The sequence below is a fragment of the Rhinatrema bivittatum genome, chromosome 10 (genome assembly GCF_901001135.1).
Source record: "Rhinatrema bivittatum chromosome 10, aRhiBiv1.1, whole genome shotgun sequence".
Classification (NCBI taxonomy): Eukaryota; Metazoa; Chordata; class Amphibia; order Gymnophiona; family Rhinatrematidae; genus Rhinatrema; species Rhinatrema bivittatum.
The window spans coordinates 75716060-75739982 of NC_042624.1; the positions used below are offsets into that span (position 1 = coordinate 75716060).

General features: G+C 42.7%; 1 protein-coding gene across 1 annotated transcript in view; it reads left to right on the forward strand.

Moving 5' to 3' along the window:
* Positions 1-4964: 4964 nt before the first annotated feature.
* The window catches only part of SELE (selectin E), a 148686-nt gene continuing 129727 nt past the window's right edge, over positions 4965-23923 (forward strand). The window contains exons 1-14 of the mRNA XM_029617651.1: positions 4965-5098; positions 5682-5773; positions 6585-6971; positions 7290-7397; positions 7571-7756; positions 8166-8351; positions 8751-8936; positions 9828-10013; positions 10864-11049; positions 11780-11899; positions 12472-12493; positions 12609-12663; positions 18886-18975; positions 22288-22381. Of these exons, the coding sequence (XP_029473511.1) occupies positions 5737-5773; positions 6585-6971; positions 7290-7397; positions 7571-7756; positions 8166-8351; positions 8751-8936; positions 9828-10013; positions 10864-11049; positions 11780-11899; positions 12472-12493; positions 12609-12663; positions 18886-18975; positions 22288-22381 (1843 nt within the window). The 5' untranslated portion in view covers positions 4965-5098; positions 5682-5736. The remainder of the gene's footprint in view (positions 5099-5681; positions 5774-6584; positions 6972-7289; positions 7398-7570; positions 7757-8165; positions 8352-8750; positions 8937-9827; positions 10014-10863; positions 11050-11779; positions 11900-12471; positions 12494-12608; positions 12664-18885; positions 18976-22287; positions 22382-23923) is intronic.

Sequence of the window (23923 nt, forward strand, 5' to 3'; positions counted from 1 at the left end):
GGGCCAGTCTTAAGCATGTCATGGCGGGAACCTCGGGGGCGTCCCCCCCCCCCCCCCCCGGATGACGTCATCCTTCCAGGACATTTAAGCCAGCTGGCCCTGCCTACCTATGACTTGGCAACGAGTTCCCTCATTGCTGAATCCGCTTCGCTCACTACGGACTTCCCGTTCCAGTTCCTGCTACTTTGGCGTGAAACGCTCTGGGTACCCGCTCCTCGGGGGCCCTTCCTTGTCTCTGGCTATCCACTCCTTGGAGGGCCTTCTGCCTTGGACTACTGCTTGCCCTGTTCCCTGGGGCTTCTCCTGGAACCTTCGCTACTGTGAGTACCTCTGCTCTATAGACCACTATCGTACCATCTCTAGTGTGGAACCCTCATTGGTGTATCCCGTGCTGCGGGCCACTACTGTGTCATCTCTGAGTGAGGACCTCTCATCGGTGTACCCCGTGCTGCGGACCACTACCATGTCATCTCTAGTGGGGACCCTTCACTGGTGTCCCCTGCTTCACGGACCACTACCGTATCATCTACTGAGGAAACTGATCAGTGTACCCCGCTCCGTGGACCATTGCCGTATCTCCACTACAGAGGTATTGCCTTTGGGTATACCCCATTGCACAGATGCTGTGTCTTTCTCCTGCACTCCCCGCTCCACGGGCAGTGCCTCTCTATCTCTCTATTAAAGACTCTATTCCACGGCTGTGTCTGACGTCTGCTGAGACCTCGCCTCCCGACGGTGAGGCTCACAGGGCTCCTCCCTGTGGGCGGTACCATCTCTCGCCTCGGCCCAGGGCCCACATATCTACAAATCCTAACACTTCTGTGTCTTTACAATTATATTTTTATCTCTTTGAGTGGTGATAGTTCACTGTTAGACAAGAGGGTGTGGGCTACATGTCATTCATCCAAATTTTGTGGACTAAACATTGATTTAACAATGCCTAAATTATCTTTGGCATTAATTATATTGGTATTACTCATGTTAATTTCTTTTGTCTATCACATTTGAACTTGTGGGTCGGTATTTTGTTCTGTTTGATGTCATCTGAAGTAGACCTAGAGGATTACACCTAGACAATGCTAAGAAATGAAATATTAGACTGGTGTCAATAATGGGAACCTTGAGTATCTCTTTGTATGATTCAAACTTTCACACATAAGAACGCAGAGTTGTTTCTAAGATTTTGTTTCATTATGATCCAAAACTGTGAAAGTTTGAGTTGGACTTCACTTATTACTGATAAAGGACATCATTCTGTTTTAATGGTAGTTTTTTTCCCCCTTTAGGTTGATGCAATCAAATGTTTAATACATCTCGGTGCTAACCCTCTGTATTTAGGATACTAATGTACATTTCCATTTTTACTTTTTGGGGCTTTTCATATTTGTTGTTTTCTTATTTTCTTGATTTATTTGAGCAAGCTGCAAACATTGATTTGTCTGTATGCCTTAAGACTGACAAATTGGAACAGTTCTTCAGATGAGGTCTCACCAGTGACTTGTCACCTTTTTCATACCAGGTATGCCTTAGCATTCTACTGCCTCCAGACACTGCTTTGTTGCACTGTTTTTCATGCTTCAGATCATCAGATATGATCACTCTGAGATCTCTCTTTGTCTGGTGCACTTAAATATCTCACCCATCTATCGTGTACTTCTTCCTTGGATTTCTGCTCCCCAAACGCATGTCTCCATATTTTTTTTTTTTGCATTGATTCTTAGCAACAAGTGCTTGACCACATCTCAGACTTTCTTATTTTTGTCTGCTCACTCTATTGTAGAGGTCAGTAAAATTTGCAAAGTTTTAAACCATTCCTACTAACCCCTCTCCTAATATGTCACTCATGAAAACACTAAACAGAACTGGCCTAGGACTATGAGGACCAAGGAGAAGGAGACGAAAAGTCAATATAGAGGCTCGAGATGTGGAAGGAAAAGAGTTATCATAAAGATCCCTGATTGATACAGTCCATATTGACTGAAGAGGTAGGTTTTAGGAGCAGGCAATAGAAATGTTCTTGATGCCAGATTCGTAGATCTTATTTGTTAAAAATGACTAGTATTTGGCCCTAATTCATGTAAGGCTAGTCTGTATGATGCTAGGTGAGGTTTCTTAAATATTGCATCCCATTATGATGCATAACTTAAATGCCAATAATATTCACATAATGTTTTTTATTCACAGTTTTGTTTACAAATTGTGTCATAGAACCAACATGTGCTACATAACACCATATATTAAAACCATCAACGACGCATCATCCTACTATCAAACATACCAACATTCATACTCTCCCTAAAATTGTGACATACACATCTAAATATATACCTTTATCATTAAATATTAACATCACCAGCATAGAACATTATAAATATACCACAAAAGTTATTTTATAATTGGCAAACAGCCTGCATATAGCATGTTATAAAAATTTACAATCATATGTTATGCATCTATGAGATATATATTGTTGTTGTGTATTGTTGTGTGTACCCCAACAGGACGCCTGTTTCGCCCAACTCTAGGGCTTCTTCAGGGGAAATATTATCTGTGTTTCAAAAACGCCCGTATGCTATCATCACATCAGTATCATCTCCGTAATGCATACACATTGTATAACTAGATTGTCAATTGCACATGTCTCCGGTCTCTTATAACCTATAAGGACAAATAAACAATACCTGCTTCAAATAATTAATTTATAAAACGGGCACTTTCACCCTGTACACCATCACCATTAAAACGGTACCAACCATTTCATTAACGTGACTTTATATATACCCCAGGGATAAATCAAAAACCTTCCAGGAGCCCGAACCACTTATTCGGCTTGCTTCACTCGACCACCGCTTGTGGTAATGTCTAGCATGTTAAGAATCTCCCGATTTCATGACTTATCCTCCTGTGTTGAAATAATGGCACAAGGATTGTCTAAATACCAATACACAATTGTCTAAATACAATCACATTTTTTATCATCAAACTTTATTCTAACGTTATGTATCATGTAAATAGTATATGTAACTCTAATATAGCAAGACAACCTTACCTCTGTCGGCAAAAACTGATTCCTCTTAAACTGCTGTATCACAACCACCTTTATGTCAATCCTTAACAAAAACACCGACGGCTGCTTGAAATATCCGCTACAGGGTATCCTATGATACGTTCAATTTAAATTATCCCAGGGCCAATAAACTATTACACACTAACTTGATGACGTATTCAACCACCGTCAAATGCTCGTAATACTCTTACCAACGCAACCATGCGGAGGCTAAACAGCGTAATACCGGCACAATTACGCACATCTCTTGTCAACATGGTTACGCTGAAACGTGGAAGAAAACTGCACTTAACAAAACATCCGCAATGCTAAGAATAGTCTACCCCTAGTATTAACACTATAGAAAGCCTCCACAATTAATCTGTCCTAAAGCGATCAACTCCCATAAAATGCCTCCCATTCAATAACATCGTTCAATCCATACGGATGTACAGTATTCCAAGTGAAAATATATCTCTGCTCCACTTTCCTTAAGATATTACTAATGTTGCCTTGATGGCGTATCTGACACTGTTGAATAATGAAGAATTTGAGATCTTCTATATCATGATTAGAAGCTTGCCAATGGGATACCAATGGAGCCCCCAACTTGCCAGTACGAATTCTACTCTTATGTTCAATAATTCTGTGTTTAATTGATCTTTTTGTGTGTCCGATATACATTAATTTACAAGGACATAATATAGCATAAATGGCCATGTTAGATGTACATGAAAATTTCCCTCTTAAAATAAATGGATATGGCAGATGAGACATTTTATATTCTGTAATTTCCAACACATTATTACACACTGTACAATTACCGCATTTGATTTGCCCCCACTCCTCTTGATTCTCAACTTTAACTGACTTAGAAAGTAATGTGTATGCATTACGGAGATGATACTGATGTGATGATAGCATACGGGCGTTTTTGAAACACAGATAATATTTCCCCTGAAGAAGCCCTAGAGTTGGGCGAAACAGGCGTCCTGTTGGGGTACACACAACAATACACAACAACAATATATATCTCATAGATGCATAACATATGATTGTAAATTTTTATAACATGCTATATGCAGGCTGTTTGCCAATTATAAAATAACTTTTGTGGTATATTTATAATGTTCTATGCTGGTGATGTTAATATTTAATGATAAAGGTATATATTTAGATGTGTATGTCACAATTTTAGGGAGAGTATGAATGTTGGTATGTTTGATATTAGGATGATGCGTCGTTGATGGTTTTAATATATGGTGTTATGTAGCACATGTTGGTTCTATGACACAATTTGTAAACAAAACTGTGAATAAAAAACATTATGTGAATATTATTGGCATTTAAGTTATGCCGAGTTCTCTGTTAGTGATTGTATTCTTCATAAATAATAACAGAGATATACGTACTGTAGCTTAAAAAATAGGGACTGCTTGTATCATCTGTCATGAATAAAGTCACTGAGCAAAAGGACAGAGTACTTGGACCATTAGTAAGTTCCTCTCTTTTATGCTGCCTCTTTCACAAACTATCACTGTGGGATGCTAGAGCAACCATGCAAGGAACCTGTTATTAAATGATTACATGTATTAGGGGGCTTCTCACATTTTGTATCTATGGGGAAAATTCTTATATAGGGCCCTTAAGACAACAAAATCATTTAGCTGTTGATGAAAATTTAAAAGCCTGTCTACTGTCATTTTCCTGAAATACAAAACCTAACAATAGCCACTTTGGAGAGAGACATGAAAGCACTCATCTTTCACCACTTTTGGATATTTCTGGGAAACGTTTTTTTTTTTGCTAGGGAATTTCTCTTGCAGTCAGACACATCCTCCTATTTTATGCAGATCAGCTGCGTCACGGGAATTTCACAGGACGTAGAAACTCTGAACAGGATAAAAGTCCATCCACACAGCAGGCAGGATGGAGTCTGCTCCTAAGAGCTGCCGTCTGCACTATACCCCGAAGAAAAGCTACTCTAGAATCGAGACACAGAGCTGAAAGTGCCACGTTCGGCAAAGAACCAAGGCATTAGGGTCTAACACGGTAAGGAAGGTGCTCAGAGAGAAGAGACTGCATGCCAAAGAGCGTTTCTCTGGAATGGCACTCTCCATCAGAGCAGGTCATTGCACATTGGCTGGGAAGGAGAGGAGCTTGCAGAACTGGACATTAGGACCTCTGGGTTTTATTCCTATCTCTGGTATTCGTTCTGGGTGACCATGTATTAGTCACCTTTGCCTTTCTGTGCTTCCATTTGTTACTGGATTGTGCTGGCTTAGAAGCTTGTATTTTAATACTGAATTTTTACGTGCTGTAAAATAAGTAAAATTTGCTATAGATGGAAAGAAATCTTGAAATAAAGGATGATTGATTGTTAAGTGATGGATTCATGTTATATATAGCGGGTATGACTGCATTTTACTTTAGTTCATGTTCTGTACTTCTGATGGGATTGTATTTTGCCTTTGGTAGATACCCAGTGACTGTAATATATTGTACTATAGTCACTCTTACAGAAGCCACCAGAAGGCCATGGGAAGTCATATGCAGGGCAGCCCTGCTATTTCCAGAGATTTCTGTACAAGTAACTTTGTTCAATTAGTAAAATGCTTCTGATTTTATTTTACAGCCACAGTTCCAGAGACACAGAAGACAGGAAAGATTTCAGTAACACCCAGAAAACAATGCTTGCTCTTTGGTACCTCTCCTTCTTCAGTTATGGTAAGCTCAAATTTTCACAAGCACCCTATAAAGTGAGCATATAACTCCGATTTTACACAAGTTACATTGGTTACCTGTTAAATTTAGAATTCATTACAAAATTCTTGCCATGATTCATTTAGCTTTAAGTGAAAACTCCTCTTTTTGTATAAATTATTTTCTAAAAATTTATCATCCAGTCAGATCATTAAGATCTGAAGAAGTCCCAAGCAATAAAGTAATTAATTTAGTCACCTGTAGAGAGAGACTCTTGTCTGTAGAAGGTGTTGCACTTTGGAATTTATTACCTGTTGAATTGCATACATAAAATTGTACAAAAAACGTTTTTAAAACAGCTTGAGACTTATCTATTTAATCAGGCTTTTATTAACTTATTAATTTTATGATATAAAAGTGGATTAGTTATTAATCTTCTTCATTGCCCAGTACACTGAAATTCTAATTTATTCTGAATGATATACAATTAGAGATGCTAATAAAGAGAGCTGGGATTAGAAGTGACACACAGAGAAATAAAAGGCCCAATTTGTTTAAGATATTTTCCCCCATAGACATAGAATGGGAGAAAAGTCTTAGTGAATGAGGTCCAAAATGACTTGCCCTGAGAAACACAGGAGATTCAGTTGTAGAGCTGGGATTAAAAAGGAGGAATATTTATTTATTTTATTTATTTTTAACTTTTATATACCGACATTCCTGTATAAAATACAAATCACACCGGTTTACAATAAAATAGTTTACAATAGTCACAATTCGGTGCTGGGTAACCAGAGCAGAAGTGACAGTTTTATCCTTCACCCCCCTCCCACAGGACTTGTGATGCTGGCAGGGGTGAAAGGCTGGACGTACCATTTTTCTAACGTTAACATGACCTATGAATCAGCAAGGAGATGGTGCCAAACCCATTACACTGATATGGTGGCCATTCAGAACCGGGAGGAAAACGAGCACCTGAACAACATTTTACCCTTCAACCCTACTTACTACTGGATTGGGATCAGGAAGATTAAGGGCCAGTGGACCTGGGTCGGAACCAACAAAGTTCTGACGAAGAAGGCACAGAACTGGGCTGCTCATGAGCCCAACAACAAGAAAAGCAATGAGGACTGCGTGGAGATCTACATCAAAAGGAAGGAAGACGAAAGCAAATGGAATGACGAATCCTGCAAGAAGGCTAAAGTGGCTTTGTGCTACACAGGTACAGTACAGCATGCAAACAGCACACACTGCTAACCATGCGGCTGAGAAACGTGCACTCGGGCGGGCGAATCTCACTCTAAGGTGATGCTTCACGTAGCCGTATCCTAGATCAGCCAATCCTTTCTTTCTTAACCCTCTTGCCTCCGAAAGCTGTGCCCTGTAAGCCTTATCTATTCCTAAATCCCATATCCCAGAAGGATAGGAGTTGAAAGCAGGGCAAACTGATGACTCAGAAATATCTTCTAATCTTACTCAAATAAAAAAGAAATCTTGCTCATCCCTAATCATGTTCATTTTTTTTTGTTGTTTTCTATAGCTGCTTGCCATGCATCATCCTGCAGTGGCCATGGGGAGTGCGTGGAAACTATTAACAGCTATAAGTGCAAGTGTAACGAAGGCTTCTATGGGGAGGAGTGTCAGCATGGTAAGGGGCCTTTTCAGACTTTCAAAGGCTTGCGGTTTGACATGTAGCATATGATTGTTACTGCGCTTTAAAGCTAGCGTTAAAGCCCTGGTGCAGCTTACTTTCTTGCCAGTGATCTGAGAAGTCCTGCCTGTGGAGTGAGATAGTCAATGCTTGTAAATGTGATTTTCCAGTGGTGACTTGCCGTCCCGTGGAGGCCCCTGAGCTGGGGTTCATGGAGTGCAGCCACCCAGTGAAGAGCTTCAGCTACGATTCTTCCTGCCAGTTCCGCTGCCAGAGAGGCTATGAGCTAAGTGCCCCAGACACAGTGCGGTGTGCGGCTTCTGGAGACTGGACAGCCCCCGCTCCAGCATGTGCAGGTAAGCAATCCCAGCTCGCATTCCGCCTGCTCTGCTAACTCTCCAAGAGAAATGGTGCGGCTGAGAGGTTTGGGAGTTATCTGTAAACAGAGAGGGAAGTTGAAAACTTGCTAAAAATCGCTGTTGTGCTGGAGCTTGAAATAGACAGAATAAGGTTGGGGGCGGCTGGGCTCAAAAAAATGACACTCACCGAAAAACAAATCCAGCAGCTCACGTCATAAGACAAACTCTGTTCTGGTAATGAGCTCTAGTGCGAGAAATGGTCCCTTCAGTCGCAGGATTAGTCAGGCTCCTGTCGCATTGAGCCCTGGCCTCTCTCCCTGTCTTTCTTGCTCAGGAAATCCCTCACGTTGCCTTTGCACAGCCCCACAAAGTTTATGCATTCATCATGGGCAATTTCTCTCTACAGCTGTGTATTGTGGGGTGCTGAAGTCCCCTACTCATGGAGTTATGGACTGTTCTCACCCCCTTGGCGACTTCCTGTACAATTCGACATGTGCATTCACCTGCGAGCCAGGGTTTGCTTTGAAAGGATCCGACAGCCTGCAGTGCGGAGCTTCTGGACAGTGGAGTGGAAAGAAGCCGGAGTGTGAAGGTACAACCGCAATTGCTACCGCTCGTTATTCTCCCTCACTCATTTCATGAATCAGGAGCTGTCGTCTCTTGCACCATCCCAATCCCATCTTGTATGCCAGAGCAGGTGTCATTCTCATTTTTAGGAAGCACCTGCAGCCTTCCCCTTCTTGAGCACTCATTGAGTAAACCAAACACCTCCATGCTCTGAAATGCAGTGGGGGAGTTTGGTTTCCCCAGTGAGTGCTCAGTTGTCCCCTTCACCGAGCCCGCCATTGCACTGGGTGACTGACAGCCTTTGATATTTTCTGGAGGTGGGGGGTGGGGGGGGGGCGGGTTATGACTGTAAATATGTTTTTGGCTTTTTTTTTTTTTTGCTATCCACACTTTTCAGCCTGACAGTACATTGTGTGTATTTCAGTTGTGAAATGTGAGCAGATAAGTGCGGATGAGAAAGGATCCATGAGCTGCACCCACCCAAATGGCGCTTTCACGTACAGTTCGAGTTGTGACTTTACTTGCAAGGAGGGCTTCAAGCTGCTGGGCGAGGCGAGCCTGCAGTGCTCAGCGCAAGGCCAGTGGAGCAGCAGAACACCAAGCTGTCAAGGTAGAATGCATTTCACAGCTCAGTAAGGGAAGCTGCTGCCCTGTTATCACTCCTGGCCCACCACTGTTAACCTCCAGCCCAAAGCACTCTGGGAAGTTTAACCACCAGGGTGGAAGCTGGCTGGCAGAGTTCAGGGTAACCGGTGAACCGACAAGTGAACGTGAAGTACTGAGCAATATTCTGTAATGTATCACATTATCCTGGGTTCACTGTAGACCTTAGAGAGTTACACTAGCTTACATCAAGAGAATCTTATCAAAACGTCATGGCAGGGATAATGGGAGTATGTGAGTTGCTGTACTAGCTGCTGAGGACAGGGGCATAATGGTAGATAGAGGGCTAAGAAACAACAGATAAATTAAACTACTAATACTACTGCTGTCATTCATTTCTGGCACACATAAAAGACAACTAGGCAATCTCTCAGAAGTCAGAGTAACAACTGGTGATTATTCAACATATTAGAAACATCTCTTTCCCCTGCTTTTTAAGGGAAGGGACTTACAATCCTGGACATTAGTCCTAGCCCCTAACACAAAATAACATCACTGCTGAATTGTTACTTAGGTGAAGACAAAATTTTCCTACTCCAAATAGCTTACAATCTAGGGGTGCATAAGAGCATAATAAGTTGAACCACAGTGATTGGTTCAGATGGTATTTATTCACCCACAAAAGATGTTACATGTGGTGTCTGTACCACAAATGCTACTGATGAAAAATAGCTTCTTCGAGGTATTCATATTGACGAGCTTTGCACTGATTAAAATATGAAGCAGAGATGTGGTTCAGGCGAATGTCTGCAGCAGAAATGTGTTTAAATAAGATACCATGTGCAAGATGCAGCCTTCCCTTCCTAAGGAATAACCAGGATTTCATCTTCCTTTCCAGCTGTGACCTGCCCTGCCCTGGAAACTCCTGCCGATGGAAGCCTGGATTGCATGGGCGAGCTTGGGACGTTTGGCTATAACTCTATGTGTGTCTTCAGCTGTGCAGAAGGCTTTGCATTAGTGGGGCAGCAGATGCTTCAGTGCTCCTCTGCAGGGCTCTGGACTGCCGAGATCCCAGCATGCAAAGGTATTCATAACTAAAGCAGACAGATACACACAGGCCCTGTACTGCCATCCTTTGAAGTAAAATCAAAAGTGAAGTTTTTCCAGCAGTCCTTCTCCCTGCAACTTGCCAGCAGTGCTAGAAAGACCAGTGTGTTACTACCCGGTTGCCGAAGGGTTCCCAAACCTGTCCTGGGGTTCCCACAGGGTATCTACAATGAATATGCATGAGATGAATTTGCACATACTGGCTCTCCAATGTATGCAAATGTAATCTCCTGAATATTGATTACGGATATCCTGAACACTCGACTGGTTGTGGGGGTCTCCACGACAGGTTTAGGAAGCCCTGCGGTATAGCCCAGTTATCTCCAAACTTGCAATCTGCTGGCCACTATAGTTTAGGGAACATGGGGGTTAAGGAGTGCTGCGACGTGACCTTCTGGTTGCTAGCTAACTCCATTGTGACTGGACAGATTGAGCTGGTCCTGGTTTTATCCCATCACATCTGTGGATGTTTAGATCCAGGTTTTCCAAGAACAAAAAAAGACTACAGGTGCATAGGTGCAGTAGAGAAAAAAAACTAAGAGTGGATCAATCTGTCCAGATGTCACACAGTCAGTTGGTAAGAATAGATATAATAGTGTAAGATGCTGCTGAGTAGAAAGAGCCACCCTGACAGCCAGAGGAAAGCTAATCGTCTCTCGTCATTAGCAGACCCCTGTCAGAATTGTGCTGAAACCTCTCACTGTCATTGCACCCAACAGGGAAATTCTAGGCCTCCAGGAGCCTTCTATTTATATTTCAGTCATGATTCTGCTATGAAATTCCTGTCCCTAATAGTCAGTGCATTGCATTCTTCTTTGTGGTTGCAGCTGTGCAGTGTGAAGCTCTCACGGCACCGGAGAAAGGGCTTCTGAACTGCTCGCACCCCGGGGCCGAGTTTACTTATGGTGCAGTGTGCGAGTTCCAGTGCAGTGGAGAATGGCGGCTGAATGGCTCAGGCACACTCGAGTGTGATGCCTCAGGAACGTGGACATCGGTCCCCCCGACGTGTGAAGGTATGCTCCTGCAAGGGCCGAAAATACACAGATTGTGCAACTACCAACACAGTGTCCTGACCTCCTTACAATCATGAAGAGCAGTTTCGTAAGAGCAAATACAGCCTGCTACTCTCGTCTTTGAGGAGTACAATCAGTAGGCACAATATCATTCTTGACTTACAAGTGATATTAACCTCTGGCTATCATTAGTGATTTCTTGGAGGACAAGATTTTTTCACATGAAGCTCAACATCAGTCCTTATTTCCTCACACACTGCCATCCTCTAAAAGTAACTACAACTTTGAATTGACTCATTGCTTTCAGAGGAATCATCCGGAATCAGCTGGGCCAACGCTGCCCGCACTTGGGGGTAGCCATCACTTTTAGCAGATAGCATTATTTTATGTTTATTACAAATTTAAATACCGCCTGATGCTCAAAGTCCTAGGCAATTTACAAAAGACGTACATAATAAAACATAAAACATACAGTGAAAAAAAGATAAAACAATAAGCATTGAGCATATATCTAAAACTATCATATATGAGGTCAACAAAGCAGATTCCTTACACTAAATGAACTTTTAGAATAGTTATGAGATTCCAGGTACATGAAACCCAGGAAGCATGGCTGTTTCTCATAACCATTCATTTTGTTTATTTGGGAATGGACAGCAAAAGCTGAGTGCAGAGTCATTTGTAAAATATGCATGTTTTCCTGCTCTTACAAAAGCTGTTTCTACTCTAGCTCCTCCACCTGCTGAGGAGTCCCTGACCAACGTAACTGTGGGAGCCACTGCCACCGGGGCATCTGTTCTCTCCATGGCATCCCTTCTGATGTGGCTTGCGAAGCGAATCCGGAAGAATGGTAAGCTATGTTACTGATCAGTCCGCTTTGCAGATTATATTTCCGATTATAGACTGGGGTCCAATTCTAAATCCCGGCAAAATTTATGCCAGGTCAATTCGGCACCTTGCTCCCTAGCATCCGAGGGCTTACCCCGTTCAAAGTGTACACCTCTGTAAGGCAGTCTAGCTGAAGAGCCCCCACCATGATTTCATCCACTTGCTTTGAGAAGAAAAAGAGTCTCAGAGATAGAGCACTGGCTTATTCTAAACCTGGATTCCAGTCTGTTCTGCATCTGCTCCTCTGGGTTACACTGAGGACAGCACAGTTGCTCTGGAGGATCACATTTCCACTATGTATATTGTAGATGTGACCCTCCTAGTCTATCTATTTATTACAACCTGATGTCCCGCAATCTAATATACATCAAAGTGGGTTACGATACTATGCTTCTACGTAAACCTCAATACATAATACACTAGTGGCATCAATGAGTGAGAGCAGAGAGGAAGCAGGATTCAGAGAGTCAGTTTTCAGGGCATGATCTTCATTTTATTACCATATTCTTAATGATCTTTTCTTTTCTTTTCCAGCAAAGAAATTTCATCCTTCCAGGTAAGTTTTCTCTTCTGTTCCCCTTAACGCACAGTTTATTTTGTTTTTAGAAGAGTAGCTTTTTTTTTTTTTCTGCTGCCCTGATTTACAAAGATGTCTTCTCTCTGTCTTACAGCAGTTGCCAAAGCCTGGAATCATCAGGAATATATCAGAGCACTGAGGAGCAAATTTAAGAGCCCAGCAAAAAGGTATGGTAATTGTAGATGTCTTTCCTCAGAGCTGGCCACTTCAGTGCTCCTGTCCCCGTGGCCCTTCTGTCTCCCGCCCTTTCCATCCTCCATTACCCTACAGAAATGTGTGGGTGCTTTGTGTGTGCAAAGTATAGAGATTTTGCTTCCAGCTGGCATACCATTTCTGTGCAAAATCTCCTGCCCTTGGATGCCTGTGAGCAAAGCTTTACAAACTGAGGCTCCAGGGCCTTAAGCTACATACCACACAGTTTGACTAGATGGATCTGTATCCGCCCAGTCCCAAAGAATTCTCAGATTTATAACACTGTTTTTCCTTATGAGAAACAGGTTGTACAGATCCTACAGTACTTATGATGGAAGTCACAAAGAACATGACTTGAATAGGCAAAAATATCAAATGGTCAAAGAATCATCTGACTGCCCTATGGTACTATACTGAATGTGCATTGCTGAGCAGTCAAATACCTTTAAGCAGGAACCACATGTGACCTTTATAGACAAAAGGGAAAACCGGGTACAGGGTTTCCAACTGGCTTCATATCGTCAAGACAGGTTGATCCACTCCTAGTTTTATCCCACTGCCTGCAGGGACTTGTAGTTTTTCTTTTCTTTGCGCCTGCAATAGGGAAATCAGAACTAAAGGTCCCTGCCTGCAGTGGGATAAAACTAGGACTGAATCAACCTGTTCTGAAAATCTGGACCCAGATGACAATCCAAACTGAGTGCTATCCCTGGGACTTATATTGTCTGTAGTACAGATGTGATAAAGAACATTTAAGAAACTGCATGCATAGACTTTCTTCTAAAGGTCATAACTCTGCATTTACAGGAGGAAAGCACTTCAGGCAAGGATTTTGGCCGCCGAACCTGATGAGAAACACCATTGGGAATGAGGGAGCAGCCAGTGATGGCAGCCACCTTCAGAGTACTACATCTTGTTGACAAGATGGACATTAACACGAAACCTGGTACTAAATAGTGCATGGAATTTACACACAGAAGCAAAAGCACCAACAAACCCACATTCCACCTTTCCACTGGAGCTGTAGCATGTAGTGTGGGCTGATCCATCGAGAGAGGAGATTTCCAACCCATTTACCTCACCACACTGTGATCCAGGACTTGGAAATCCCTGTTCATTTCTTGTTGGGCAATTTCATATAAAACAATATTTATTATGTGGCACAAGCTAAGGCAAAGACTGCAATGCAATTCTTCGTCCCGTAGGATATTCCTCTGTGAGTCAGACTTTAAACACTTGAAGAGGTGTGGGGAAAGTGAGGGTAGAGCTGAACCACTGGCCTGTGAGTTCGCTTGGATCCTGGGGATCCAGCTGCTTTTCGTTGTGTTGAAGGGTTGTCTTCTTTCCTGGGTTGTGAATCGGGGCTTAAAATGAGTTGCCAGTGCATTGGTTGAGTTCCACACTCCCACCACCTTTCTGACTTTCAGGGCAGTCGAATTGCAGCTGCCGTTGCCAATGAATTTTGGGGAGACTGAAATGCAGGCCCTGCTGCACTTAGCTGTACTTTGTTGGGCTGTGCTTTCTTTGGTCTTCCAGTTTTTCTTAACATTTTTTTGCCACGCTGGTTCAGAACCTGCACTCAGCGTCGTGAATGATTTCATCCCTATGGGATTAAGGCTTCCATTCTTATTGCCTCTTATTATTTCTCCATAATGCCTAAACTTGACAACTGCATGCCTGAGTGCCCCGTGCAATGTGCTTTTAAAGTGTGCAGCATACAGGCTGACATGGAGTTATCCTGTTATAAGTTCTCTCATTTTCAGACTTTAAATTCGATGTTTATATTGTATGATTATGTATTTAATTTATTTTCAAGTTGCACTGCTGTTTACTTATTTTATGTTAACTGTATGTATGGTGGATATGATATTAATAAAATGGTTATTAATATTTTTAAATGATTGTAATTGTATACAAAGCCCTTAAAAAGTCATTAGTGTAAATAGACCAATGTGCCAAGCCAAGATTTTAAACACATTAGAGAAGGTTATTTTTTTCGCTCCTTGCACAATCAAGCTGTAGAATTTGTTATTGGAGGATGTGGTCAGGGCATCTAGCATAGCCAAGTTTAAAAGATGAGAGGAGGAAAAGTCCCTAAATGTATTTATTTATTTATTTATTTAGGACTCTTATATACCAATATTCTTGTAACAAGTTACAAATCACTTCGGTTTACATTATAACAAAAAACCTGTGCAAAAGAATGCATTACATTAAAACAAGGATGAGCAAACTTGGATCAAGTAACATGGTTTAACATGGGGGTTTAACATGGGGATAACTGGAAGAGATCGACTGCATAAAGAACAGAAAGCTAGAGATGTTGTTCTAGTGGCGAGCAGCATAACTGACTCTGAGGTATAAAAAGACTCTACTGTTCGTCTGAGCAAGAGAAGGCTTGGGTGAACAGCCAGGTTTTGAGTCTTTTTTTAAATGTAATCGTGCATCTTTCGAGTTGGAGATCTGGCGGGAGAGAGTTCCATTGACTTGGTCCAGATGTGGAAAGCGCTCTCTTTCTTACTGATGTTTTGATGAGGGGGGCATGGAGGGTGTCTCTATACGCTGATCTCACCGGTCTGAAGGAGGAGGTGCTGAGAGCAGTGTGCCCTGCTCCAACCAGAGCCTGGATACCCATGCCCTATGCTCCCCAAACTGCTGGGCTCATGCTGTGGGTAGTTGGTAGGAGAGGCATGCATTTACTACCTATGTTCTCAGAAAGGAGCCCCTGCATGTTTAAGAGCCACTGCTGGTATCTCTTGTTGCTGTGAACTGCTGAGAGCAGAGTCCAGGAGCCGGTCTGGATCTGAGCATCAGGCAGTTTCTGTGGTACACCTGATCAGATCTGATGGCACACTGGTTGGGAAACTCTGATCTAGAACACCAGTTGCCAGCCCTCTCCATCACACTTCTGTTCTTTCCACACTGTTGGTTACTTCTGGACAGGACCCTGAAACTCACTTCTCGCTAGTCCTGTGTTGATCTTCATTCACCTTGCACTCCAATCAGGGTCCTCCTTCCCCTATAGAAGGATGAACCCAGGATGAGAGGTTTACTCCCTCAGAGTGAATATACTCTCCATCTCATGGATGGACCCAGCAGGAGCAGTTATTTTTACTTAAATATCAGAAGCACCAACACAGAAAACTATCTTTTTGGCCTTCTTTACTTATAAACTACAGAGCATGGACACAGGCAGGTTTTATTCCTTCCTCAAACTCCACATTAAATGGAGGGCTGAGAGTCTAGCCTTCTCTCTTCCCCAACTCCTAACCTTCTGAATGGAAACCTCTCAGGCTCCTTTCTCCAAAACCAGGACTGCACCACTGTGGCCACTCCTAGAGTGGAGGGTCATAGCAAATAGCTTACAGTACTCAGTACTCGGATCCTCACAATATTCCCCACCTGGAGGGGCACAGATTTAGCAGAGGAACCATAGGCCTCTTTACATCTGCAGTTCATTTGCTGAGTTTCTTTACTGAACTGAGGCCGTAAATACTATAAGCCGGGCAGTGGCTAAGCATTGGCCAAAAAAATCCATATCCTTTGCAGGTAAAGCAGTATCATGAGCATATCGAGGAGCTCTACTGAATAAATACAGCAGACATGTTTGCAAAACATTTGTGCAGCCTCACAAAGGCTTTCAGAAACTGAAAGAAAGGAACACAGAGTATGTGGGATGAGAAAGACCAGAAGGTCCATCCAGTCTGTCCATTTTCCTTTCTTGTTGCAGTACTGCAGACCTTACCGGATTTCTGACTTTACTTTAACTTCCTCACAACCAAGGATCTTCTCAGCAAGTCCCATATTTTCTAATATACTTTGTGCCTCCATCAGCACCCAAGGCTATTCCACATATCTAACAACCTTTCTATGAAGAAATATTATCTTATCTTCTTCCTGATTCTATCCCTTTCAAGCCTCCTATGGTGACCTGTTGTTCTAGAATTTCCTTTCCACTGAAAAATGTTTGTGTGCTTTTGTGCATTAGTTATACTTTTGAGGTATTCCAATATCTCTAGCGTATCCCTTCCTTCCCTCCTCTAGGGTTTACGCATTTACAGGCCGATACAGTACAGTGTGCTCCGGCGGCGTGCACTGTTAACCTGCGTTTGGACGCGCGTTTTCGATGCGCTAGCTTTACCCCTTATTCAGTAAGGGGTAATAGCGCGTCAAAAACGCGTGGCCAACCCCCCCCGAAACTAATAGCGCCCGCAACATGCAAATGCATGTTGATGGCCCTATTAGTTATTCCCACGCGATTCAGTAAGTAAAATGTGCAGCCAAGCCGCACATTTTACTTTCAGAAATTAGCACCTACTGAAGAATATGTCTGATTAAGACAACCAAAAATACCCAGATGCCTCTGCTGTACTGTGGCCTGTCAGAGGTGAATGAACTCTGAGTGCTTTTCTGAGAATGACTTGCAGAATGTCCCTGAGCAGGTATACTACTGGCACCAACAGGAAGAATGGCAACATTTACTTCATAATACAGGGAAGCTGGGTCCAGGCTGCAGGCTTTTGTCTTGCAGATGCCTATCTCAACGGACAGGAACCAGGTAAAAAGAAGATGCCTTTGAGGTTACAGCTTTAAATTAAATCCTGGTGCCAACCGACGGAATTCAAGCCTAGCTTCTATTCAAGACTAAGACTGCTATCTGTTTACACAACAAAGAAGAACAAAAGGATACTAGAAAGAACACAGTGCATCAAAGCCAGGGTGATAAAGGAACTTTTATCATGGAAGGGTGGTTTCAGGGGAGACTAGTAAAGAATGATTTTTACAACTGAATGGAGGATGTCCTCACAAGCATTTCCTATACATGATAGATTGTCATGACAACAGCATAATGTATCTTTGTAAAGAAGTCTTTGGGCAGTCACGTCATTCATTCTGGAAACTTCGGTTGTGCTGTATTTTGATTATATAAGTCAGGGCATGTCATATATTCATGGAGATGCTAGTTATTACAGATAGAGGGCATATCGCATTTCACAGGAACACTTGTCTTTTAAGAAGCCAAATAAATTGAATTTGAAAATCTCTTGCTGAGTAAAAAGTGTTCTTGTTGCCCTGGCTTTGAGTCCAGAAATTATACACTACCCAAAGGTAAGCGTTAATTTCTGCTGGCACTGGGAAAGTGTACAGAAAAGCAGTAAAAAATGCTTTTCTGTACACCCTCCAATTTAATATCATGGCGAAATTAAGTTGGAGGTCCCAAAAGTAAAAAATAATTTAAAAAAAAAATTTTAAATCGGCCCGCAGCTCGCTTTTGGAAACCGGATGCTTAATTTTGCCGGCATCCGGTTTCCGAACCCGTGGCTGTCAGCGGGCTCGAGAACCGACGACGGAAAAATTGAGCATCGGCTGTCAAACCCGCTGACAGCCGCTGCTCCTGTCAAAAAGGAGGCGCTAGGGACGCCCTAATTAGCATATTTTTCTTTACTGGATCGCGCACTCAGGCCACTGGCCTGTACGCTCGCCTGCTCTCCCGCGTTTCTTTCTATATCGGCCTGTCTGATCCTTAAATCTCACTTCATGTTGAGGGTGACTACTGATGCCACCCCAGAATATACTGAGGGTAAAAGCCCTTCCTAACGCTGGCACCTTTCAAAGACCGACCTTCCTCTGCCTCAGCAGTCAGATCGATGGCAGTGACAGCAGACTGATCACATGGACTCCCGTTCTCTTCTGCTTCTCTTCCTCCCCCACCTGTATCTCCTACATTGAAAGAAATAATATTTGATCCTTTACTATCCATGATGCTTCATGCTGAGATAAATGATTCCAAGGAAACAGGACCTTTAATTTGAATTATCCAAGTTTCTCTTCCCTCTATTGGTGCTCCTATCTTCTTGATCTTCAATATGTTTAGGGACCTATCAGCTTCTATATTATTTAGGACTTATGATCAAATGTTTTCAGGTATCACCAATCATAGGTGTCACAGAACTTCTCAGAGCTTCCAAAGCTGATTTATCAGCGAAAGGAACAGAATAGCTGTATAAGGAAGGGCTGTGGAAATTCTAGGGGAGGAGCTGCTGCTGCCAGGCACTACAGGATGTAAAAGTTTAGTAGCTGCAAGAGGACCAGACCTGGCTCAGAGTCAGTGTGATTCTGCATGCAGTCACATGGAAAAAGGCATTTGTGACTGGAAAAGCTAAAAGCTGTGACAGCAGGAAATTCAAAGCAAGCAGACAGCAGGAACCAGAGAAGAAAAGATGGCACAGCCGTGCAGCAAGAGCCAGAGAAATGGAGCAACTGTGCAGGTCAGAGAGGGAGACGCTCACGGCCATGTTGAGACAGAGTCACTCACAGGTCAGAGAGAGGGGGAGACAGTGGCTCTGAGGTAGGCTGAGATTGACCCTGTCACAGACTGGAGAGATGGACTTGCAACTAGGCTGAGACTGGTCTTGTCACAAATCAGGGAGATGAAGAAACTTCCAGGTAATTTGAGAATGATCCTATCACAGGTCAGAGAGATGGAGAGCCAGTCTAGGAATGATCCTACCACAGATCAGCAAGATGAACAGACTCACAATATGGGAATGATCTTATAAGGATCTGGGAGAAAGGAGGGACTCCAAGCCAGGCAAAGACTGAGCCTCTTGTATTGCAGTTTCAAGAAAAAAAATTTGCTTTTTCTAGTTGGACTTTAATTAATGTGTAAAAATGTCATAGTCTCTTGACTATTTATTCTGATAATGTTCTATATTTACTTTTATATTAGATAATAATCTATTTTTGTACAATCTCCTTAACTATAAATCTGTATTATCCAGGTTAAGTCAATAATATTAAAGCAGTATTCCCTAGCCAATCTACTTTTCAGAATATCTAAAGTGAATATGTATGAGATAGATTTGTACTGCCTCCATTGCATGTAAATCTATCTCATTCAAATTCATTGTGGATATCCTGAAAACCAGACTGGCTAACACAGTAGTATTCACTGGTGATCCTTGAAGGCTGCTAACTAGTTGGGTTTTCAGGATATCCCCAATGAATATGCATGAGATTATTATTGTTCCTTATGTTCTACAGTTCTATGTAAAGCCCCCATCCGCTGTTGGGCAGTTCATCGTTTTATGTAAACCGGAGTGATTTGTAATTCCCACAAGAACTTCGGTATATAAAAATTAAAAATAAAATAAAATAAATAAATAAATGAGATAGATTTGCATGCTCACTGCTTCAATTGTTTGCATATCTATCTCATGCATATTCATTAGGGATATCCTGAAAACCCAACCTGTTTTTAGAGAACTGGAAGTGAATATCACTAGCCTAGATGGTACTCTAGGATCAGCTTGCAAAACTCTGTATTAAAATAGGTAGAGGCGAACCGGGCTTGTCCTGGGGCGCCGAAGATAACAGAGGATCGAGCGGGAGGCAAGGCAGCAGAGGTGGGGGGAGAAATAGGGGGGGGGGAATAAGAGCGAGGGACGAGGGGCCAATGGCAGCGCAGCAATTTAAAATGCGGTGCTGCCATTGGCCAACAGGAAAAGAAAAGAAGGAGTGTTAGCTGGGAGCAGGCAGTTGGGAATTCGGCAGCGGAGCAAGTGGCTGGGTTTTGCTTCCCTCCCTCCCTCCCTTGAAGTTGATGTGATGATTTCTATTTGCGCATATTGACGTGATGTCGCAGTAGGCGGAAACCCGAGCCATATTTGATATTGTATTATTGGAAATTGCAAAGGACACGTTGGAGGGGGGGGGGTAATGCTCGTGTAGTTTGGGGCTGCTGCACGGGAAGGCCTAAAGAGCAAGGGGGGGCCAATGCTCAGGCCGCAAGCTTACCCTCGCTGGCGACGTGGCGGGGTAAGTGAAGGGGGGGGGGGGGCTCCAAGCTGCTTACCATTGGGCCGCGGTGGTAAGCGAAGAATGGTATGCGGCAGAGGAGGTGGTGGTGGGGGAGTTTCTTTGGATTTATGTTAAATTGCGGCTCGGGTTAGGTTTAATAAACTGCGGCCTTGATTGTTATGCCATACAGTTGTATTGTCTATTTTGTGTAAGGAGGGGGAGTGAAGTTGAGTGTATGCCTGAACGACTGGTCTCGAGTACCTGTGTTATCAAAACAGGGCTACAAATTCTAGAGCATAGAGGGATGCAGTTGAGTAAATTCAGGGCTGAATCAATCTAACTACCTGGCTTCAGGTGGTAACACAAACTGTAGAATATTATTTATGACTTGATACTAACTCCCCTCCCCCCCACCCCCGACTTCCAGCAAGATTTGGATTATAGAAAAATATCCCATTGATCAGAGAGCCATCTGCTAATTGATGTCTTTACAGTACAATGCGGTTTCCTAACCAGTGGTTTGGGTCCTGCAGAGTATGCTGGGTGTCTCCATTAGGAGCCCTGGCATGAACTTACTGCAGGGGTAATGAAGCTGGATTTTAGAAGTGACTACAGCACAGGAAGGAAGGCATTACTGAAGCTGGAGAGGTGTGCAGTGTAAGAGGAGGTTGAGAAACTTGTTTTCTTGGTATAGAAATGGCTGTCATCAAAAGGGCTTATGTACTAACCAACAGGAAAACCTGAAGCAACAAGCCCTGATGCAGTAAGTTCTTATCTGTGCAATAGCATCCAGAAGGCAACAAAGCCGAAAACAATGATTATATACCCCGGGTCATTATGGAGAGTAGAATCCAGGGAAGTGTAGGATGCGGTCAGTAAGACACCCACACACATCACCTTAATCAATGTGTGTGTATTTTAATTTTAATTTATATTTTAGTTTCAACACCAATGGATAATATATAATATTTAATTCATTCTCACAGCTGATATGGATAAGAATAGACATGATTTATCACACCCACCAATTAGTATGTTTTATGAAACTATGTTACTGCATCTTGATGGCACCTGTTTAATTGATATAATTTAATACATTTAGCAACATTAATTTATGTGCCTTATTGTGAACCATTGTGACGGCAACTAGCTTAACGATAGTACAGAAAAGATTTTAAATAAATAAATAAATAAAATTGTAAAGCACGCCAATCACTTTTTGCTTGGAGGGTGGTATATAACTAACTAACTAAAACATAATTATAGCAAATCCTGTCTGCTATGACTATGGCTCAGACTCCAGAGATAATGGACCACGTCTCTTTTATTTTTGTCTGGATGTTTTCCTTCTGCTCTGTTGGGCTTCTCTCTCAATAATAACAAGCACCCAGTCAGAGTAGGGCACCATGATCCTTCCTTTTGCAATTATAAGGCGGGGGGCTCCCTGTCTTTAACATTCTCTGCCCTCCCATCTAGCCTAGCCTTCATAGTGACAGTCCTCAGCCAGGGGCCACAAACTAACACGTAATGCATGCACCCCTGAGTCTGGCCGCCAGGTATCATCTGCGTGTGATGGCCGAGACTTCATTCTCCGGGAGCTGCGCATAACACTTTGGTGGCATTCCTAGCCCTGAGCCATTGGACCAAAATAAATCATTCTAGCACACTGATTTTCCACTTTACTTCCTTCTTATAAGGCATTAAGGAGGGAATGAGAAGGGTTCCTATGGAATCTATTTACAGTAAAATCTCAGACCATGACCTGACCTTTGTCTCTGCAGGGCTGCAGGAAGAGGAAAGAGTCCAAAGAATGTCGAAACCTTCAGAACCTTGCGAGCAGCATGAAATTCTGTTCCTTAGCTATTGGCTTTTTTGGTGAGTTAATTTGTTCTATCTAAGACCTTTTTGCATAGATGGCAGATAAGATTTGTAAGGTCCCTCTAATCTACCCACTTTCCTTCCTGTTGTAAAAACACCCAGCCTCACCTTTGCTTCCTTACGTTTCTCATGCTTACTTGAATTCTGTTACTGTTTTGCTGTCACCACCTCCATGGGCTTTCTCAGGCATGAGGAGTTAGCATTCTTTCTGTGAAGCAATATGTCCTAATGCTACTCCTGACTCTATCCCTCTTGAGCCTCATATCATGACCTCCTGTTTTAAAGCTTCCTTTCCAGTGAAGATTTGTATACCCTGTAAAATAAGCCAGCCTTAACCTCTTGCCAACAGTGGCAGAGCACTCATGGTCACCGTTCCCTCTAGTGCGCATGCAAACAATTCGTGAACCCCCCCCTTGCACACGGCAAAACATAGAATGCACAAGAAATTCCGATGCTATTTGCAATTATATCGGTTCACAGTGCACAAATTTGAACTCATCTTTATAAAAAGTTTCACAAAAGAACATTTTTGTGCACATTAACCTTTCAAATGTTACAGGGAACCTTTTGCTCATGGCGCTTCAGAGCTCTAAATTCTGGCCTTTGTTGCACTTCTGATAAGATGTATAAATCAGGATGACAGTCATCGGAGCCAAGCTTTCAAACTGATTGGAGATGTTAAATGCAACAAAAAATGACCCCTTCTTCCACACACTGAAGGAATCTGCTCAAGCAGAGCTGGCTCCTAAGGTAACAGTAACAGCTGTTCTCAAGCATGAACGTAACCAGATTTGTGAACCCAGAAGGCAGGGGCATTCGCAGATCCCAGGGCCAGTTCTCTAGTTCTCTCGCACTCCAAACCAGTCCAGGGGCCTCGGGACAAGATTCTTCTCCCATTGGAAGGGGGAGGAGGAAGAAATAAATCCTCCAAGGTCCAAGGCGGCAGGGGTGACTCTTAAATCACCTTTATCCTGGAGAGGTAACCATTCACTTTCACCATTGGGGAATATGAGTGCCAACAAAGTACTCTGGAGGCTCGAGTGGAGCGTCCAACATAAATCTTTACTAGTTATTTATTATTTATTTATTTATTTAAACATTTTTATATACCGGCATTAGTTGTGGACATCATGCCGGTTTACAGTAAACAGGTTAGGCTTGGAAATTACATTTTAACAGGGAAATCAAAACTGGGAGAGGGGGTAACAAGAGGTAGTTGGGAAAAGACAGGATAACATAACTTGGTTCCTCAAGATGAGGATAGCGAACATAACAAATATAGTTCCTCAATGTGAGGAAAAAGAGTAGACGCAAAGTGGTCTACTATTGGAAACAGTGTGAAGGCCTTTTATTCTGGGTACGCTTGCTTGAACAACCATGTTTTCAATTTCTTTTTGAAGTTGTTCATACATGGTTTGAGGCGTAGGTCAGGTGGTAGTGTGTTCCAATGCGTTGGACCTGCAATCGACAGAGCACGGTCACATGTAGAGGAGAGATGGGCTGTTTTCAGGGAGGGCACTATAAAACATCTTAGATGGC